Source organism: Macaca nemestrina, chromosome 15 (genome assembly GCF_043159975.1).
Source record: "Macaca nemestrina isolate mMacNem1 chromosome 15, mMacNem.hap1, whole genome shotgun sequence".
NCBI classification, from domain to species: Eukaryota; Metazoa; Chordata; class Mammalia; order Primates; family Cercopithecidae; genus Macaca; species Macaca nemestrina.
In genome coordinates, this window is record NC_092139.1 from 110,330,236 (window position 1) to 110,343,593 (window position 13,358).

Here is a 13,358-nt window from a genome sequence, read left to right on the forward strand (position 1 = left end):
TATTTTTAATTGGAAATGAATGAAACTCCATAAACAGGCCCTGGTCTCTTTCTTGGGTTCCTCTGTTGGCCTACAATGGCTTCAAAGTGAACAGACGGCCCTCCCCAGTACAGCACTGGAGATCCTCTCCAAGGTCTTTGGGCTTCTTCTGTCACCTGCCACCCTCAGGCCTCTCTACAGTAGCTACCATCAATGGCCACTCCTGTGGCAGAAGCTCCACCTGGGGACTCCTATGTCAAGGTGTGCTCTTTGGAAAATCCTCCCCGATTTCTCCAGACCAGCTCTTCTCTGTGCCTATTTTTACACATGCTTGTTTCCTTTTTTCTCTCCCTACCTGGGTGGGGCTGGGGGAGGAGAATGGGGTTCATTCCTTTTGCAGGGCCCAGCACCTCCTAAGCAGCATTGAGCCCTGGCTGAGTGTCAGAAACTCCGGTGGCACTTCTTAAATACGGAGCTATCCAGATCCCACCCTAGATACTGAATCCAAAATCTCGGGGGAAGCCTGGTCATCTGCATTTCTAACTCCATGGGTGATTCTGAAGAGCCATGTTGAGGATCTCTGACCTGGTGTTAGAGGGTAAACTGCTGCACAAACGAGTTCCTATACTGCCTCCCACTTCACTGCCTGGACCTCCCAGGAGGCATCTCTCATACTGGGCCAGTCACTGGCACTCTCCCACTGCTGCATTCAAGTGGTTGGAGTGAAGACTGGCTGTCAGTTCCTTTGCTAATAAATACCAGAAGTATAGCCAAAGGTGAGCCTACCTGGTACCAATAAAAGCAAACCTGGACCTTCATCTTGTTATACCTCAAATAATGGAAAAACACCCACTGCCTCCAATATGCCAGTACCAGACCTACGGCGGCAATACAGACTGAACATGTGTCCCCCCAAAATTCCTCTGTTGAAACCTAATCTGCAATGTGATGGTGGTAGGAGGTGGGGGCCTTTGGGAAGTGATTAAGTCATGAGGACAGAGACTTCATGAATGGGATTAGTGCCCTTTATAAGGAAGAAGCCCCAGAAAGCTCCCTGGCCCCTTCCACCATGTGAGGACTCAGCAAAAAGACCATCTAGAACCAGGAAGCAGGCAGGCCCTCATCAGACATGGAATCCGCCAGCATCCTGATCCTAGACGTCCCAGACTCTCTGTGAGAAGGAAGTTTCTGTTTTTTCTGTGTGTGTGTTTTGTTGTTGTTGTTGTTGTTGTTTTCTGAGACTCCTCTCGCTCTGTTGCCCAGGCTGGGGTGTAGTGGCACTATCTCGGCTCACTGCAAGCTCCGCCTCCTGGGTTCACGCCATTCTCCTGCCTCAGCCTCCCGAGTAGCTGGGACTACAGACGCCCGCCACCATGCCCGGCTAATTTTTCATATTTTTAGTAGAGACGGGGTTTCATCGTGTTAGCCAGGATGGTCTCGATCTCCTGATCTCGTGATCTGCCCGTCTTGGCCTCCCAAAGTGCTAGGATTACAGGAGTGAGCCACTGCACCCGGCAGTTTCTGTTTTCCATAAGCTACCCAGCTTATGGTGTTTTCTTATAGCAGCCTAAATGGACTAAAACAGGCAGTGATGCATGCCATCATTTTTCTCTTTGGAAAGTGGCAAATTAAGATTTAAAGATTTTCCAGTGAGTTCTGGGTAGAAGGGTCATTTATACAGTTAATCAGATAAGGCTTAAGGTTTACTTGCCCATCCCTGCTCTATTTTTTATTTATTTATTTTATTTTTTGAGACGGAGTCTAGCGCTGTCGCTCAAGCTGCAGTGCAGTGGTGCGATCTCAGCTCACTGCAAGCTCCGCCTCCCGGGTTCACGCCATCCTCCTGCCTCAGCCTCCTGAGTAGCTGGGACTACAGGCGCCCGCCACCGTGCCTGGCTAATTTTTTGTATTTTTAGTAGAGACGGGGTTTCACCGTGGTCTCGATCTCCTGACCTTGTGATCCATCCGCCTCGGCCTCCCAAAGTGCTGGGATTACAGGCGTGAGCCATGGTGCCCGGCCCTGCCCTATTTTTTAATGTGAGGACTCTGGGAGATGGAGGCACTAGAGAAAGCAGGGCCAAAGGAAGGGGGTGTTCAGGGGGCCGGCATGCACAATTAGAAAGAAATGGTTGTATGTGCTAGATGGCATCCACCCTCCCTAGGACTGGGCTATCCTAGGCTTTGTGTTCCATGGCCTGCAAAGTCATGGACAAACTGGGGCTATCCTTTGGGGTAACCTCAGAAACCTGCAGCTAGGCCAGGTGCAGTGACTCACACCTGTAATCCCAGCACTTTGGGAGGCCAAGGCAGGTGGATCACTTGAGGTCAGGTGTTCAAGACCAGCCTGGCCAACATGGTGAAACCCCGTCTCTACTAAAAATGCAAAAATCAGCCAGATGTGGTGGCACGCACCTGTAATCCCAGCTACTCGGAAGGCTGAGGCAGGAGAATCGCGTGAACCCAGGTGATGGAGGTTACAGTAAGTCAAGATTACACCACTGCACTCCAGCCTGGGCGACAGAGCAAGACTGTTTCAAAAAAAATAAAGGACACGATCAATGAAAACTTTTGAGCATTACTCACTACAGGTTGACAATTTTTGGCACAGACTTTTTTTTTTTTTTTTTTAAGAGACAAGGCTGGGCACAGTGGCTCATGCCTGTAATCTCAGCACTTTGGGAGGTCAAAGTAGGAGGATGGCTTGAGCCCAGGAGATCAAGAATAGCATGGGAAACATAGCCGGACTCCCTGGGCATGGTGGCTCACACCTGTAATCTCAGCACTTTGGAAGGCTGAGGCAGGACGATGGCTTGAGCCCAGGCGTTCAGGACCAGCCTGGGCAACAAAGTGAGACTCCATCTCTATAAAAATGAAAGCAGAGGGCCGGGTGCGGTGGCTCACGCCTGTAATCCCAGCACTTTGGGAGGCTGAGGTGGGCAGATCATGAGGTCAGGAGATCGAGACCATCCTGGCTAACATGGTGAAACCCCGCCTCTACTAAAAATACACACACACACAAAAAAATTAGCCAGGTGCGGTGGCGGGTGCCTGTAGTCCCAGCTACTCGGGAGGCTGAGGCAGGAGAACGGTGTGAACCTAGGAGGCGGCACTTGCAGTGAACCGAAATCGCACCACTGTACTCCAGCCTGGGCGACAGAGCAAGACTCCGTCTCACCAAAAAAAAAAAAAAAAAAAAAAAAATTGAAAGGACAGAATCTCATTCGGTTGCCCAGGCTGGAGTGCAGTGATCACAGCTTACTTCAGCCTTGACCTCCTGCCTCAGCCTTCTAAGTCTGGAGCCACCATGCTCAGCTTTAGACATCCTTTAAATGTTACAACCCCGTGAATCAGGTTATTGTTCACATTCTATCAATGAGGAAACTCAGAACCAAGGAAATTAACTATCCCAAGAGCTACTAACGGGTGAGGAATGGGTATGAACTTCACTGTGCCTGGTTCAAGCATCAATTAAATAAGCATGGGTTAAAAGTAATCATCAGAACTGGAAGAGTTAAGAAAAAACTTTAAAAAATAAAAAAGGCCGGGAGCAGTAGCTCATGCCTGTAATCCTGACACTTTGGGAGGCCAAGGCAGACAGACTGCTTGAGCCCAGGTGTTCGAGACCAGCCTGGGCAACATGGCAAAACCCTGTCTCTACAAAAGATACAAAAAAATTAGCTGCAAGTGTTGATGCACACCTGTAGTCACAGCTACTCAGGAGGCCAAGGCAGGAGGATCAACTAAGCCCAGGAGGTCCAGGCTGCAGTGAGCCAAGATCACGCCACTGGACTCCAGTCTGCGTGACAGAACAAGACCCTATCTCAAAAATCAAAACAAAACAAACAAACAAAAACAAAAAACAAAACCAAAAACCACCACCAAAACAAAAAGAAACAATCTTCCTTATTAGTGTCTGGTAATTCAGTTTCAATATGTTGTTAAACCCTTAAAAATTTACACATATATAAAGGAAGGATGAACACTGTCCCCAGGCTGAAGAAATATTAGGACTCCAGTCATGCCCAGGGATACAGAGCACTCTCTAGTGACCAAAAGGTGAGCACAAGCAGCGAGGCAAGCGGGCAGTGCACACACTGAGAACTCACACAGCACAGTGCCTGCCTGGCAGGGAGGACCACCAAGATGCTTTGTGCTGGCATTTTTATCTATTTGAACAGCCTAACAGGCACATTTGTGGGTGGGAGGTAACGGTAGTTGAGGATGTAGTAGGAGCTCCTCACGGTGGGAAGGAGTAAGCTATTTCCCCTCAATCTGATGCACTCAGTTCCCTGGTTCCACCAGTGCTTTCAACTTCTTTCGTGAACAGCTTGAGGGGGCTTCAGTGTTCAGGCTTTTTATAATCACAGCTGCTCTTCCTGCATGAAAAGACAGCTATTCATCCCAGCAGGCAGCCGTACTGGTTTCAGGCAGGCATTAGTCATCGGAAATTTTTCAAATCAACACTCCTGCTAGGGGTAGGTCTCTAAAACATAGACTCAATTATGTTACCCTTCCGCTTCTAGAACTGCTGAGGGCTCCTTAACAAAGCCCAACCCCTGGGGGGAGCCTCGGGTCTGGCTCCAGCTTATGGCTGCAGCCTCACTCCCCACAGTAGTGACTACTGACATTCCCAAAACACATCCTGCACTTTTATCCTCAGTAAATGTTTGGGAGGGGGAAGGAGGAAGGTTTTGAGTGAGTCTCGTAACGCCCCACATCCATCGCACTGAAACTACAGCTCTGCAACTGCTTCCAGGCCTTCAGCAGGTATTCCGCGAGGTTCTGGCAAGAGTGCTGCTGGCAGGTGAGAAGGCAAACACTCCCTGGACCCCAAATTCTCTCCCCTATATCCCCAACGGGAACCTGGCATACATGTGATGACCAGCAGGGAGGGTCTGTCTGGGCTATAGGAATATTTCACCCTCTTGGCTCTGTCTGGGGAGGGCAGGGCTACAGCCCGCTCAGGACAGATGTCCAGTCCAAAGGATTCAGGCCCATGAAGTGGGGCCCTGGATTATTATAAAGTAGATTTTAACCCACAGGTTTCAAATCCTCTGGGTTATGGGAGGCGGAGGTTGCTGTGAGCCAAGATCGCACCAATGCACTCCAGTCTGGGCCACAGCGCAAGACTCTTTTTTTTTTTTTTTTTTTTGAGACGGAGTCTCGCTCTGTTGCCCAGGCTGGAGTGCAGTGGCCAGATCTCAGCTCACTGCAAGCTCCGCCTCCCGGGTTCCCGCCATTCTCCTGCCTCAGCCTCCCGAGTAGCTGGGACCACAGGCGCCGCCACCTCGCCCGGCTAATTTTTTTTTGTGTTTTTAGTAGAGACGGGGTTTCACCGTGTTAGCCAGGATGGTCTCGATCTCCTGACCTCGTGATCCGCCTGTCTCGGCCTCCCAAAGTGCTGGGATTACAGGCTTGAGCCACCGCGCCCGGCCTGTTTGTTTTTTTAAGACAGAGTCTTGGCCAGGCGCGGTGGCTCAAGCCTGTAATCCCAGCACTTTGGGAGGCCGAGACGGGCGGATCACAAGGTCAGGAGATCGAGACCATCCTGGCTAACACAGTGAAACCCCGTCTCTACTAAAAAATACAAAAAACTAGCCGGGCGAGGTGGCGGGCGCCTGTAGTCCCAGCTACTCGGGAGGCTGAGGCAGGAGAATGGTCTAAACCCGGGAGGCGGAGCTTGCAGTGAGCTGAGATCCAGCCACTGTACCCCAGCCTGGGCGACAGAGCAAGACTCTGTCTCAAAAAACAAACAAACAAACAAACAAACAAACAAACAAAAAAAAAAACTTCTGGGTTAGGGGATGTATGTGTTTAGGTCATTTTTATAGAGAGAAAACAGCTTAATTCTAACTATGACTGAGGGTCAACTCTGAATTAGGTGTTTTAGAAATACAAAGAAAAGGCCGGGCGCAGTGCCTCCTCACGCCTGTAATCCCAGCACTTTGGGAAGCCGAGGTGGGCGGATCACGAGGTCAGGAGATCGAGATCATCCTGGCTAACACGGTGAAAACCCTCTCTACTAAAAACACACACAGGGCGCGGTGGCTCAAGCCTGTAATCCCAGCGCTTTGGGAGGCTGAGACGGGCGGATCACGAGGTCAGGAGATCGAGACCAGCCTGGTTAACACGGTGAAACCCCGTCTCTACTAAAAAAATACAAAAAACTAGCCGGGCGAGGAGGCGGGCGCCTGTAGTCCCAGCTACTCGGGAGGCTGAGGCAGGAGAATGGCAGGAACCCGGGAGGCGGAGCTCGCAGTGAGCTGAGATCCGGCCACTGCACTCCAGCCTGGGCGACAGAGCGGAGAAAAAAAAAAAAAAACACACACACAAAAAAATTAGCTGGGAGTAGAGGCGGGCGCCTGTAGTCCCAGCTACTTGGGAGGCTGAGGCAGGAGAATGGCATGAACCTGGGAGGCGGAGCTTGCAGTGAGCGGAGATCGTGCCACTGCACTCCAGCCTGGGGGACAGAGAAAGACTCCGTCTCAAAAAAAAAAAAAAAAAAAAAAGCAACACAAAGAAAAACAAGACACTAAAATACTTTCCCCTGCTGGGCGCACTAGCTCACGCCTTTAATCCCAGTACCTTGGGAGGCCAAGGCGGGCGCATCACCTGAGGTCAGGAGTTTGAGACCAGCCTGACCAACACGATGAAACCCTGTCTCTACTAAAAATACAAAAAATTAGCCAGGCGTAGTGGCGCACACCTGTAGTCCCAGCTACTCAGGAGGATGAGGCAGGAGAATCGCTTGAACCCAGCAGGCGGAGGTTTCGGTGAGCTGAGATTGCACCATTGTACTCCAGCCTGGGCAACAAGAGCAAAACTCCGTCTCAAAAATAAATAAAATAAAATAAAATACTATCCCCTTACCCAAGAGTCTTGTGCAGATGTTTCATTTTAAAACATAATTCTTTGCCTAGAGTTATGTAATAACCCATTTCCTCCCTTTTGTGTTTAGGTTTATATTTCCTTTATCTTATTTCAACAAGGAAACAAGCGGTCAGCACCAGGATCAGAGTCCTGAGCTGAACTGCAAAGTTTACAATCCACCCTGTCCCCCCACAACCTCCCACTTCCAGCTCCAAGGACTCCCCAGATAAGGCATCTGGCCCAGAGAGCTGCTTAACTCTAGCCTCCAGCACACTCAAGGCTGCCACACTGAACTGCTTGGAGGCAGCAGATAGCAAGCTATTCACTGAGGGTTAAACTCATCAAACTAACAAGAAGGGACATGTCAACTGACTTAACTGGGGATGCTCTCATATCTAAAGAAAGAAACTGCTGGGCACAGTGGCTCACGCCTGTAATCCCAGCACTCTGTGAGGTAGAGGCAGGAGGACTGCTTGAGTCCAGCAGTTCGAAACCAGCCCGGGCAACGTGGCGAGACCTCGTCTCTACAGAAAATACAAAAATAATTAGCCAGGCATGATAGCATATGCCTGTGGTCCCAGTTACTTGGTAGGCTGAGGCAGGAAGAATGCTTAAGCCCAGGAGGCAGAGGTTGCAGTGAGCCGTGATCTTGCCACTGCACTCCAGCCTGGACAACAGAGCAAGACCCTGTCTCAAATAAATAAAGAAAAAAACCAACATGAGAGGCAGGCCAGCACTGCAACTGGTGCCTAATGCTATCCTGAGGAGACTCTCTACGCATCTTTCGCAACTAAAGTCACTGGAGATGTGCTGTGGTAAGGAAAGACAGCATCTCACCATGGAAGAAGGTATCACTCAAAACGACCCCCTTCTGGTTCAATCATTTCCCATTAGTCAAGGAATCTTTTAATAATTAATTGGAGGCCTAGGTAATAATAATGGTAATGACTCTTCTCCTTCCTTTTTAAAGAGATGAGGTCTTGCTCTGTCAACCAGGCTGGGGTGCAGTGGTGCAAGCATGGGTCACTGCAGCCTTGAACTCCTGGGCTCAGGCAATCCTCCTGCCTTAGCCTCCCTCACAGCAGCAGTTACAGGCACGAGCCACCACTGCATCCAGCTATGACCCTTTTCTTGACTCAAAAGGTGTGAAGAACACAAAACAGAACGGCTGCTTTTGAGAACAAGCACATTCCACAAATGTGATCCTTGGGATCACAGGAAACAAAGTGAGCAGAGTGGTGGAGAAAGAGGTTATTTACACTTCCTCAAGCTGGATCTTTGGCTATTTCTACCAAGAGGAAAAAAACTTTCTTAAACAACAAAATTCTTCCTGGAACATCCATGTAACATTAAAACCACAGTTCCAAGTATGCAGATTTCTTCTAGGCAGTATGTAAAATAGAATATATGGCCGGGCGCACTGGCTCACACCTGTAATCCCAGCACTTTGGGAGGCTGACGGGGGTGGATCATTTGAGATCAGGAATTCAAGACCAGCGTGACCAACATGGTGAAACCTCGTCTCTACTAAAAATACAAAAAATTAACCAGGCGTGGTGGTGCATGCCTATGGTCCCAGATACTTGGGAGGCTGAGGCAGGAGAATCGCTTGAACCTGGAAGCCAGAGGTTGCAGTGAGCTGAGATCATGTCACTGCACTCCAGCCTGGGCAACAGAGCGAGGCTCCAACTAAAAAAATATAAAGACATAAAATAAAAATAAACTTACTGCAGGAAATGACATCTGTTCATTGAATTTGTTCAGATCCTTCACATTATCTTAACAGGGACCCCTGGATCTAGTTTTTCTTTGTTGGTTGTGCAAGTGAGATAAAAATGGAGTTTCCAGAAGATTTAACTCAAACCCAGCATGCACTCCAGGTTCTCCCACACTAGTCTCTCTGCCTGCACTCTTTGGCCCAATCCAATCCTCACATAATGACAAAGCAATATTCTCGTGCTAAAAATTGAATCACGTTACTCCTTAAGAAGCCTTCAATGACAATAACGAAAACTAACATCTATCAAGCACTTAAGTGCCCGTTGTCAGAAACTTTTCAATGCATTTTAGGTATATTAATTCACTCGATCCTGACAATAACCTAATAAAGTAGACATTACTCATGTTTTATAGATAAGTAAAGAGAGCAAGCCATGGTTAAGTAACTTGCAGAGGGTTCTACGGAAAGTGGGAGAAGCGGGGATTGGAACCCTGACGGTGACTCCAGAGTCCCAGTGCTCACCTATGCTCCAGGGGCACTGTGTGCTTCTATTCCTTTAAGGAAAGGTTCAAGATAATTACCAGCCTTTGCTGAACACTTGCCACATGGCACAAACTTTAAAACATACCTTCTGGCGGGCCGTGGTGGCTCATGCCTGTAATCCCAGGACTTTGGGAGGCCGAGGGGGGTGGATCACCTGAGGTGAGGAGTTCCAGACCAGCCTGGCCAACATGGTGAAACCCCATCTCTACTTAAAATACAAAAATTAGACAGGTGTGGTGTTAGGCACCTGTAATCCCAGCTACTTGAGAGGCTGAGGCAGCAGAATCGCTTAAACCCGGAAGGCAGAGGTTGCAGTGTGCCAAGGCTGTGCCACTGCACTCCAACCTGGACAATACAGTGAGACTCCATCTCAAAACAAAAACAAAAAAAACCCGGCCGGGTGCAGAGGCTCAAGCCTGTAATCCCAGCACTTTGGGAGGCCCAGACGGGCGGATCACGAGGTCAGCAGATCAGGACCATCCTGGCTAACACCGTGAAACCCCGTCTCTACTAAAAAATACAAAAAATTAGACGGGCGAGGTGGCGGGCGCCTGTAGTCCCAGCTACTCGGGAGGCTGAGGCAGGAGAATGGCGGGAACCCGGGAGGCGGAGCTTGCAGTGAGCTGAGATCCGGCCACTGCACTCCAGCCCAGGCAACAGAGCGAGACTCCGTCTCAAACAAAAAACCAAAAAAAAACAAAAAAAACCTTTCTCACATTTAATTCCTTCAACCAGGAATCACCATTACAAATGAGGAAACTGCCTAGTTTAGAAGTCCCCTGGCCAGGGAAACAGAACCCAACTGTTTCACGTGCCAGGTATATCCAACTGCAAGGCCCCTGTTCCTGTGGATCCACACATACCCCTCACCCCATTTCTGCAGCCCCACCTACTGCCCAACACAAAACTCTGCACACACTAAAGCCAAAACCGTACAGATCAAATAGACTACAGTGCGGTCCACCTGTAGTCAGAAACTGGGGGAGTGACCTCAGAGAGAGAAGAACCTGGTGTCGATCATTCTGTCGTTTCCAAAGGAACCTACAAAACCTGGATGGATTTAGAAGTGGCCAGAGGAGCCAGCGCCAACTTCACATCAGACACTAGGCGGAGATGTGAGAAAGCTTTCGCAGTCAGTAGCTGAGGAAACAAATACTAATGCATGCCCGATATGAACCAGAAGCCCGGTAAGTGCTGGCTGCGAATTACCAGGTGGTGGCAGTTGTAGTTGATACAAGTGTCCAGATGGGGAAGGAGGTGAGGGATACATTTCAGACATCAAGAGAAAAACCTAGCCACAGGCACACGGGTGATATGAATAAACATCCGCTGAATGGCCGGGCCTGTGGCTCACGCCTGTAATCCCAGCACTTTAGGAGGCCGAGGCGGGTAGATCACATGAGGTCAGGAGTTCGAAACCAGCATGACCAACATAGTGAAACCTCCGTCTCTACTAAAAATACAAAAATTAGCCAGGCGTGGTGGTGCACACCTGTAGTCCCAGTTACTCGGGAGGCTGAGGCAGGAGAATCGCTGGAACCGGGGAGGCGGAGGTTGCAGTGAGCAGAGACCGCACCACTGCACTCCAGCCTGGGCGACGGAGCAACACTCCGTCTCAAAAAATAAATAAAAATAAACATCTGCTGAGAAAACATATGTCTGAGAAAACAGTATCTAACATATTTACATCCTGGCTATTTACAAAGACACTTAAACTTAATGCGTGTTGGGAAACTATTGGGCAAAGTTCTCACTTCTTCATACAGGTGAACTCAGCTCACAAAGACTTGAAATGACTAATAACATTTAACGGTCATGGGGAAGTTTGGGAGACATGACTGCAAATCACCTCCATGGCTCCTCACCCAGCTCAAGCACTTTCTTCTCCCTAAGGAAATAACCAATCTCCAGCCCAGCCCACTTGTTTTTCAAGCCCATGCAGGAGGCCAACTCAGCCAGCAATTAAATCGCACTCAGCCCCGCCGCTCAGTTCTCCGTGGTCTCGGGCAAGTCACTCTACCACTCCCAGCCTCAAGTTCCCCATCAGTAAAAGTGGAGTAACATGAATTGCTAGCAGACAACAGGACCGTGAAAGATCAAACGAGGCATCGTTTATACGAACAGGCTTAGAAAACTTAAGACGCCGCACAAAGGGAGGCGAGTGTTAACAGAGGCCGCGTGGACGGGGATTTGGGCTTGCGCCTCAGCTTCGGCCGTCGGAGCAAGTCACTTCCCTGCTGCTAAACTTCGGTTGCCTCAACTATAAGATAGGTGGAGACCAAGCAGCCCCGAGATCACGGAGCGGGGCCCAAATGCCAGTCCAGACAGGCCAGGGGGCTGCACCGCCGAGACTCCCGGACCCCGGAACGCGGGGGCCCTAGGGTGCAGCCCCTCAGGTCCACGAGGTGGCACCCTGTCCCGCCGCGGCCCCGTCGGCCTCCCAGGCCCGCCGGAGGGACTGCACCTCGGCCAGTGGGCGGGCGGTCGGGGCCGCTGCGGCGACGGCGGCGGCCCGGCCAATGAGGAGCGCGGCTGCTGTTGGGGGCGGGCGCACCCGGTCCTCCGCGTCGCGCCCGGGCCGCTCCCTCCCCCGCCTCGAGCTCCACTATGCCGCGGACCCGAAACCCCGAAGAAAAGAAAGGTCTCTCACCGTCCTTTCGCCACCGCCCCGCGCTTCCTGATGAGTTCGTCCAGGGAGATGTCCGCCATCTTGCTCCGCCGAGCGAGCCGAAAGCTGCCGAGACACCCCCAGCCCGCGAGCCCGCCCCTTCGGCCGCTACAGAGCGACGAACTACTTCCGACGTCCGCCGACCAACTCTCGCGACAGCCAGCTAAACGCAAGCAAGAACCGGAAGGGGCGGGGACGCTCCCCGTGAGCCTTCGCGGAGCTGGCTGCTCATCTGCATACAGAATGTCGGCACATTATGAATTATTTATTCTCTCCGACGAAAAAACATTAAATGAAAAGCAACAAAATAATTTCATTAACGAGTAAGACAAACTTCAATGGAAGTGGATCATTACCTCAACGGTCAACTATGGTACTCATCATACGCCAAATGAGAATATGATTCATTACCTAGGAAATAAGCGTAACTGTTTCTTTATGCCTTAAACTTATGAGTAAGGAAAATAACGATTCGGGGTGACGCCCGAATCCTCACTGCTAATGTGAGACGAATTTTTGAGCGGGTAAAGGTCGCCCCTAAGGTGACCCGCCTACTTTGCGGGATGCCTGGGAGTTGCGATCTGCCCGAGCCCTTTACATCTGAAAAGTAGACTGGACGCGGGGTGGCGCAATTTCTGTTTCTTTTCGGCGCACGGTGGGTGCGTTCTCATTCCTGTGTTCTTCTCCTGCCAACGCCGCCAGTTCCTAGGGAGTCTAGTCACCGGCTGAGGACGCTCTGCACTTCATCGCTGTCTCCAACTGCGCATTGAGTCAGTCCAAGGTTGCCCACAGTATTGACGTTGTGACCCACGAAACTGGCAATTTCCATACATGCGGACTTAACCCAGTTCTCCCAAACTTCCCTGTATAACCCCTTCTCTGTGCTTCAGAAAGATATGTCCGTCCCCGGCCTCACACAGCAGCTCAGTTAATGACAGCGTGTCTTCACTTTGCGACCTTATAATGTAGTGCTCTTGGGGGTGAGAGCCGGACGACTGCCTGGCTCGCGTCCCGGTGGCGGCGTGACCGGTGGCGGCGTGACCGTCACGAGCAAAGCACTTCATCTCTCTGCCTCTGTCTTCCTAATGTGTATTATGGAGCAAATAATTTATAGGGCGTTGGGAGAGTTAAAGAGACTAATTCATTTAAGTGTTAAATACAGGGAATGACTTTTGCATTGATACAACCCCAGCCTCCAGCATGCGCCAGGCATGAGGTAGGTGTTCGGCACATATTTGTCCAATCACTCTAAAAATACACTCCATGCCCTTAGAACAGATGGGGTTAAGTCCTCTTGGCCATCAGGCATCAGGAGCTCCGTACAGAAACTGGGTAAGAGGCCAGTGACGGTGGCTCACGCCTGTAATCCCAGCACTTTGGGAGGCCGAAGCGGGTGGATCACCTGAGGTCAGGAGGTTGAGACCAGCCTGGCCAACACGGAGAAACTCCGTCTCTACTGAAATTAAAAAAAAAAAAAATTAAAAAAAAAAAAGCCAGGTGTGGTGGCACGGCCTGAAATCCCACCTACTCAGGAGACTAAGGCAGAAGAATCACTGGAACTCGGGAGGCGGAGGTTGC

At 50.4% G+C, this 13,358-nt stretch overlaps 1 protein-coding gene, 1 long non-coding RNA gene and 1 other non-coding gene across 4 annotated transcripts in view; 2 read left to right on the forward strand and 1 right to left on the reverse strand.

Annotated features, from left to right (window-relative positions):
- Window positions 1-11,918, reverse strand: part of LOC105464344 (DNA polymerase delta interacting protein 3) — a 31,580-nt gene extending 19,662 nt beyond the window's left edge. Inside the window, exon 1 of one of the 2 annotated variants that reach the window (XM_011712157.2) lies at window positions 11,763-11,918. In XM_011712157.2, the coding sequence (XP_011710459.2) occupies window positions 11,763-11,821 (59 nt within the window). In that variant the 5' untranslated portion in view covers window positions 11,822-11,918. The remainder of the gene's footprint in view (window positions 1-11,762) is intronic. The other variant, XM_011712156.2, reaches the window with a different exon arrangement.
- On the forward strand, window positions 11,908-12,702 carry LOC139358747 (uncharacterized). The gene is made up of 2 exons (XR_011614190.1): window positions 11,908-12,153; window positions 12,483-12,702. It is a non-coding gene; the product is annotated as an uncharacterized lncRNA (long non-coding RNA).
- On the forward strand, window positions 12,219-12,368 carry LOC112423755 (U12 minor spliceosomal RNA). Its single transcript, XR_003014311.1, has one exon. It is a non-coding gene; the product is annotated as a U12 minor spliceosomal RNA (small nuclear RNA).
- Window positions 12,703-13,358: the final 656 nt, after the last annotated feature.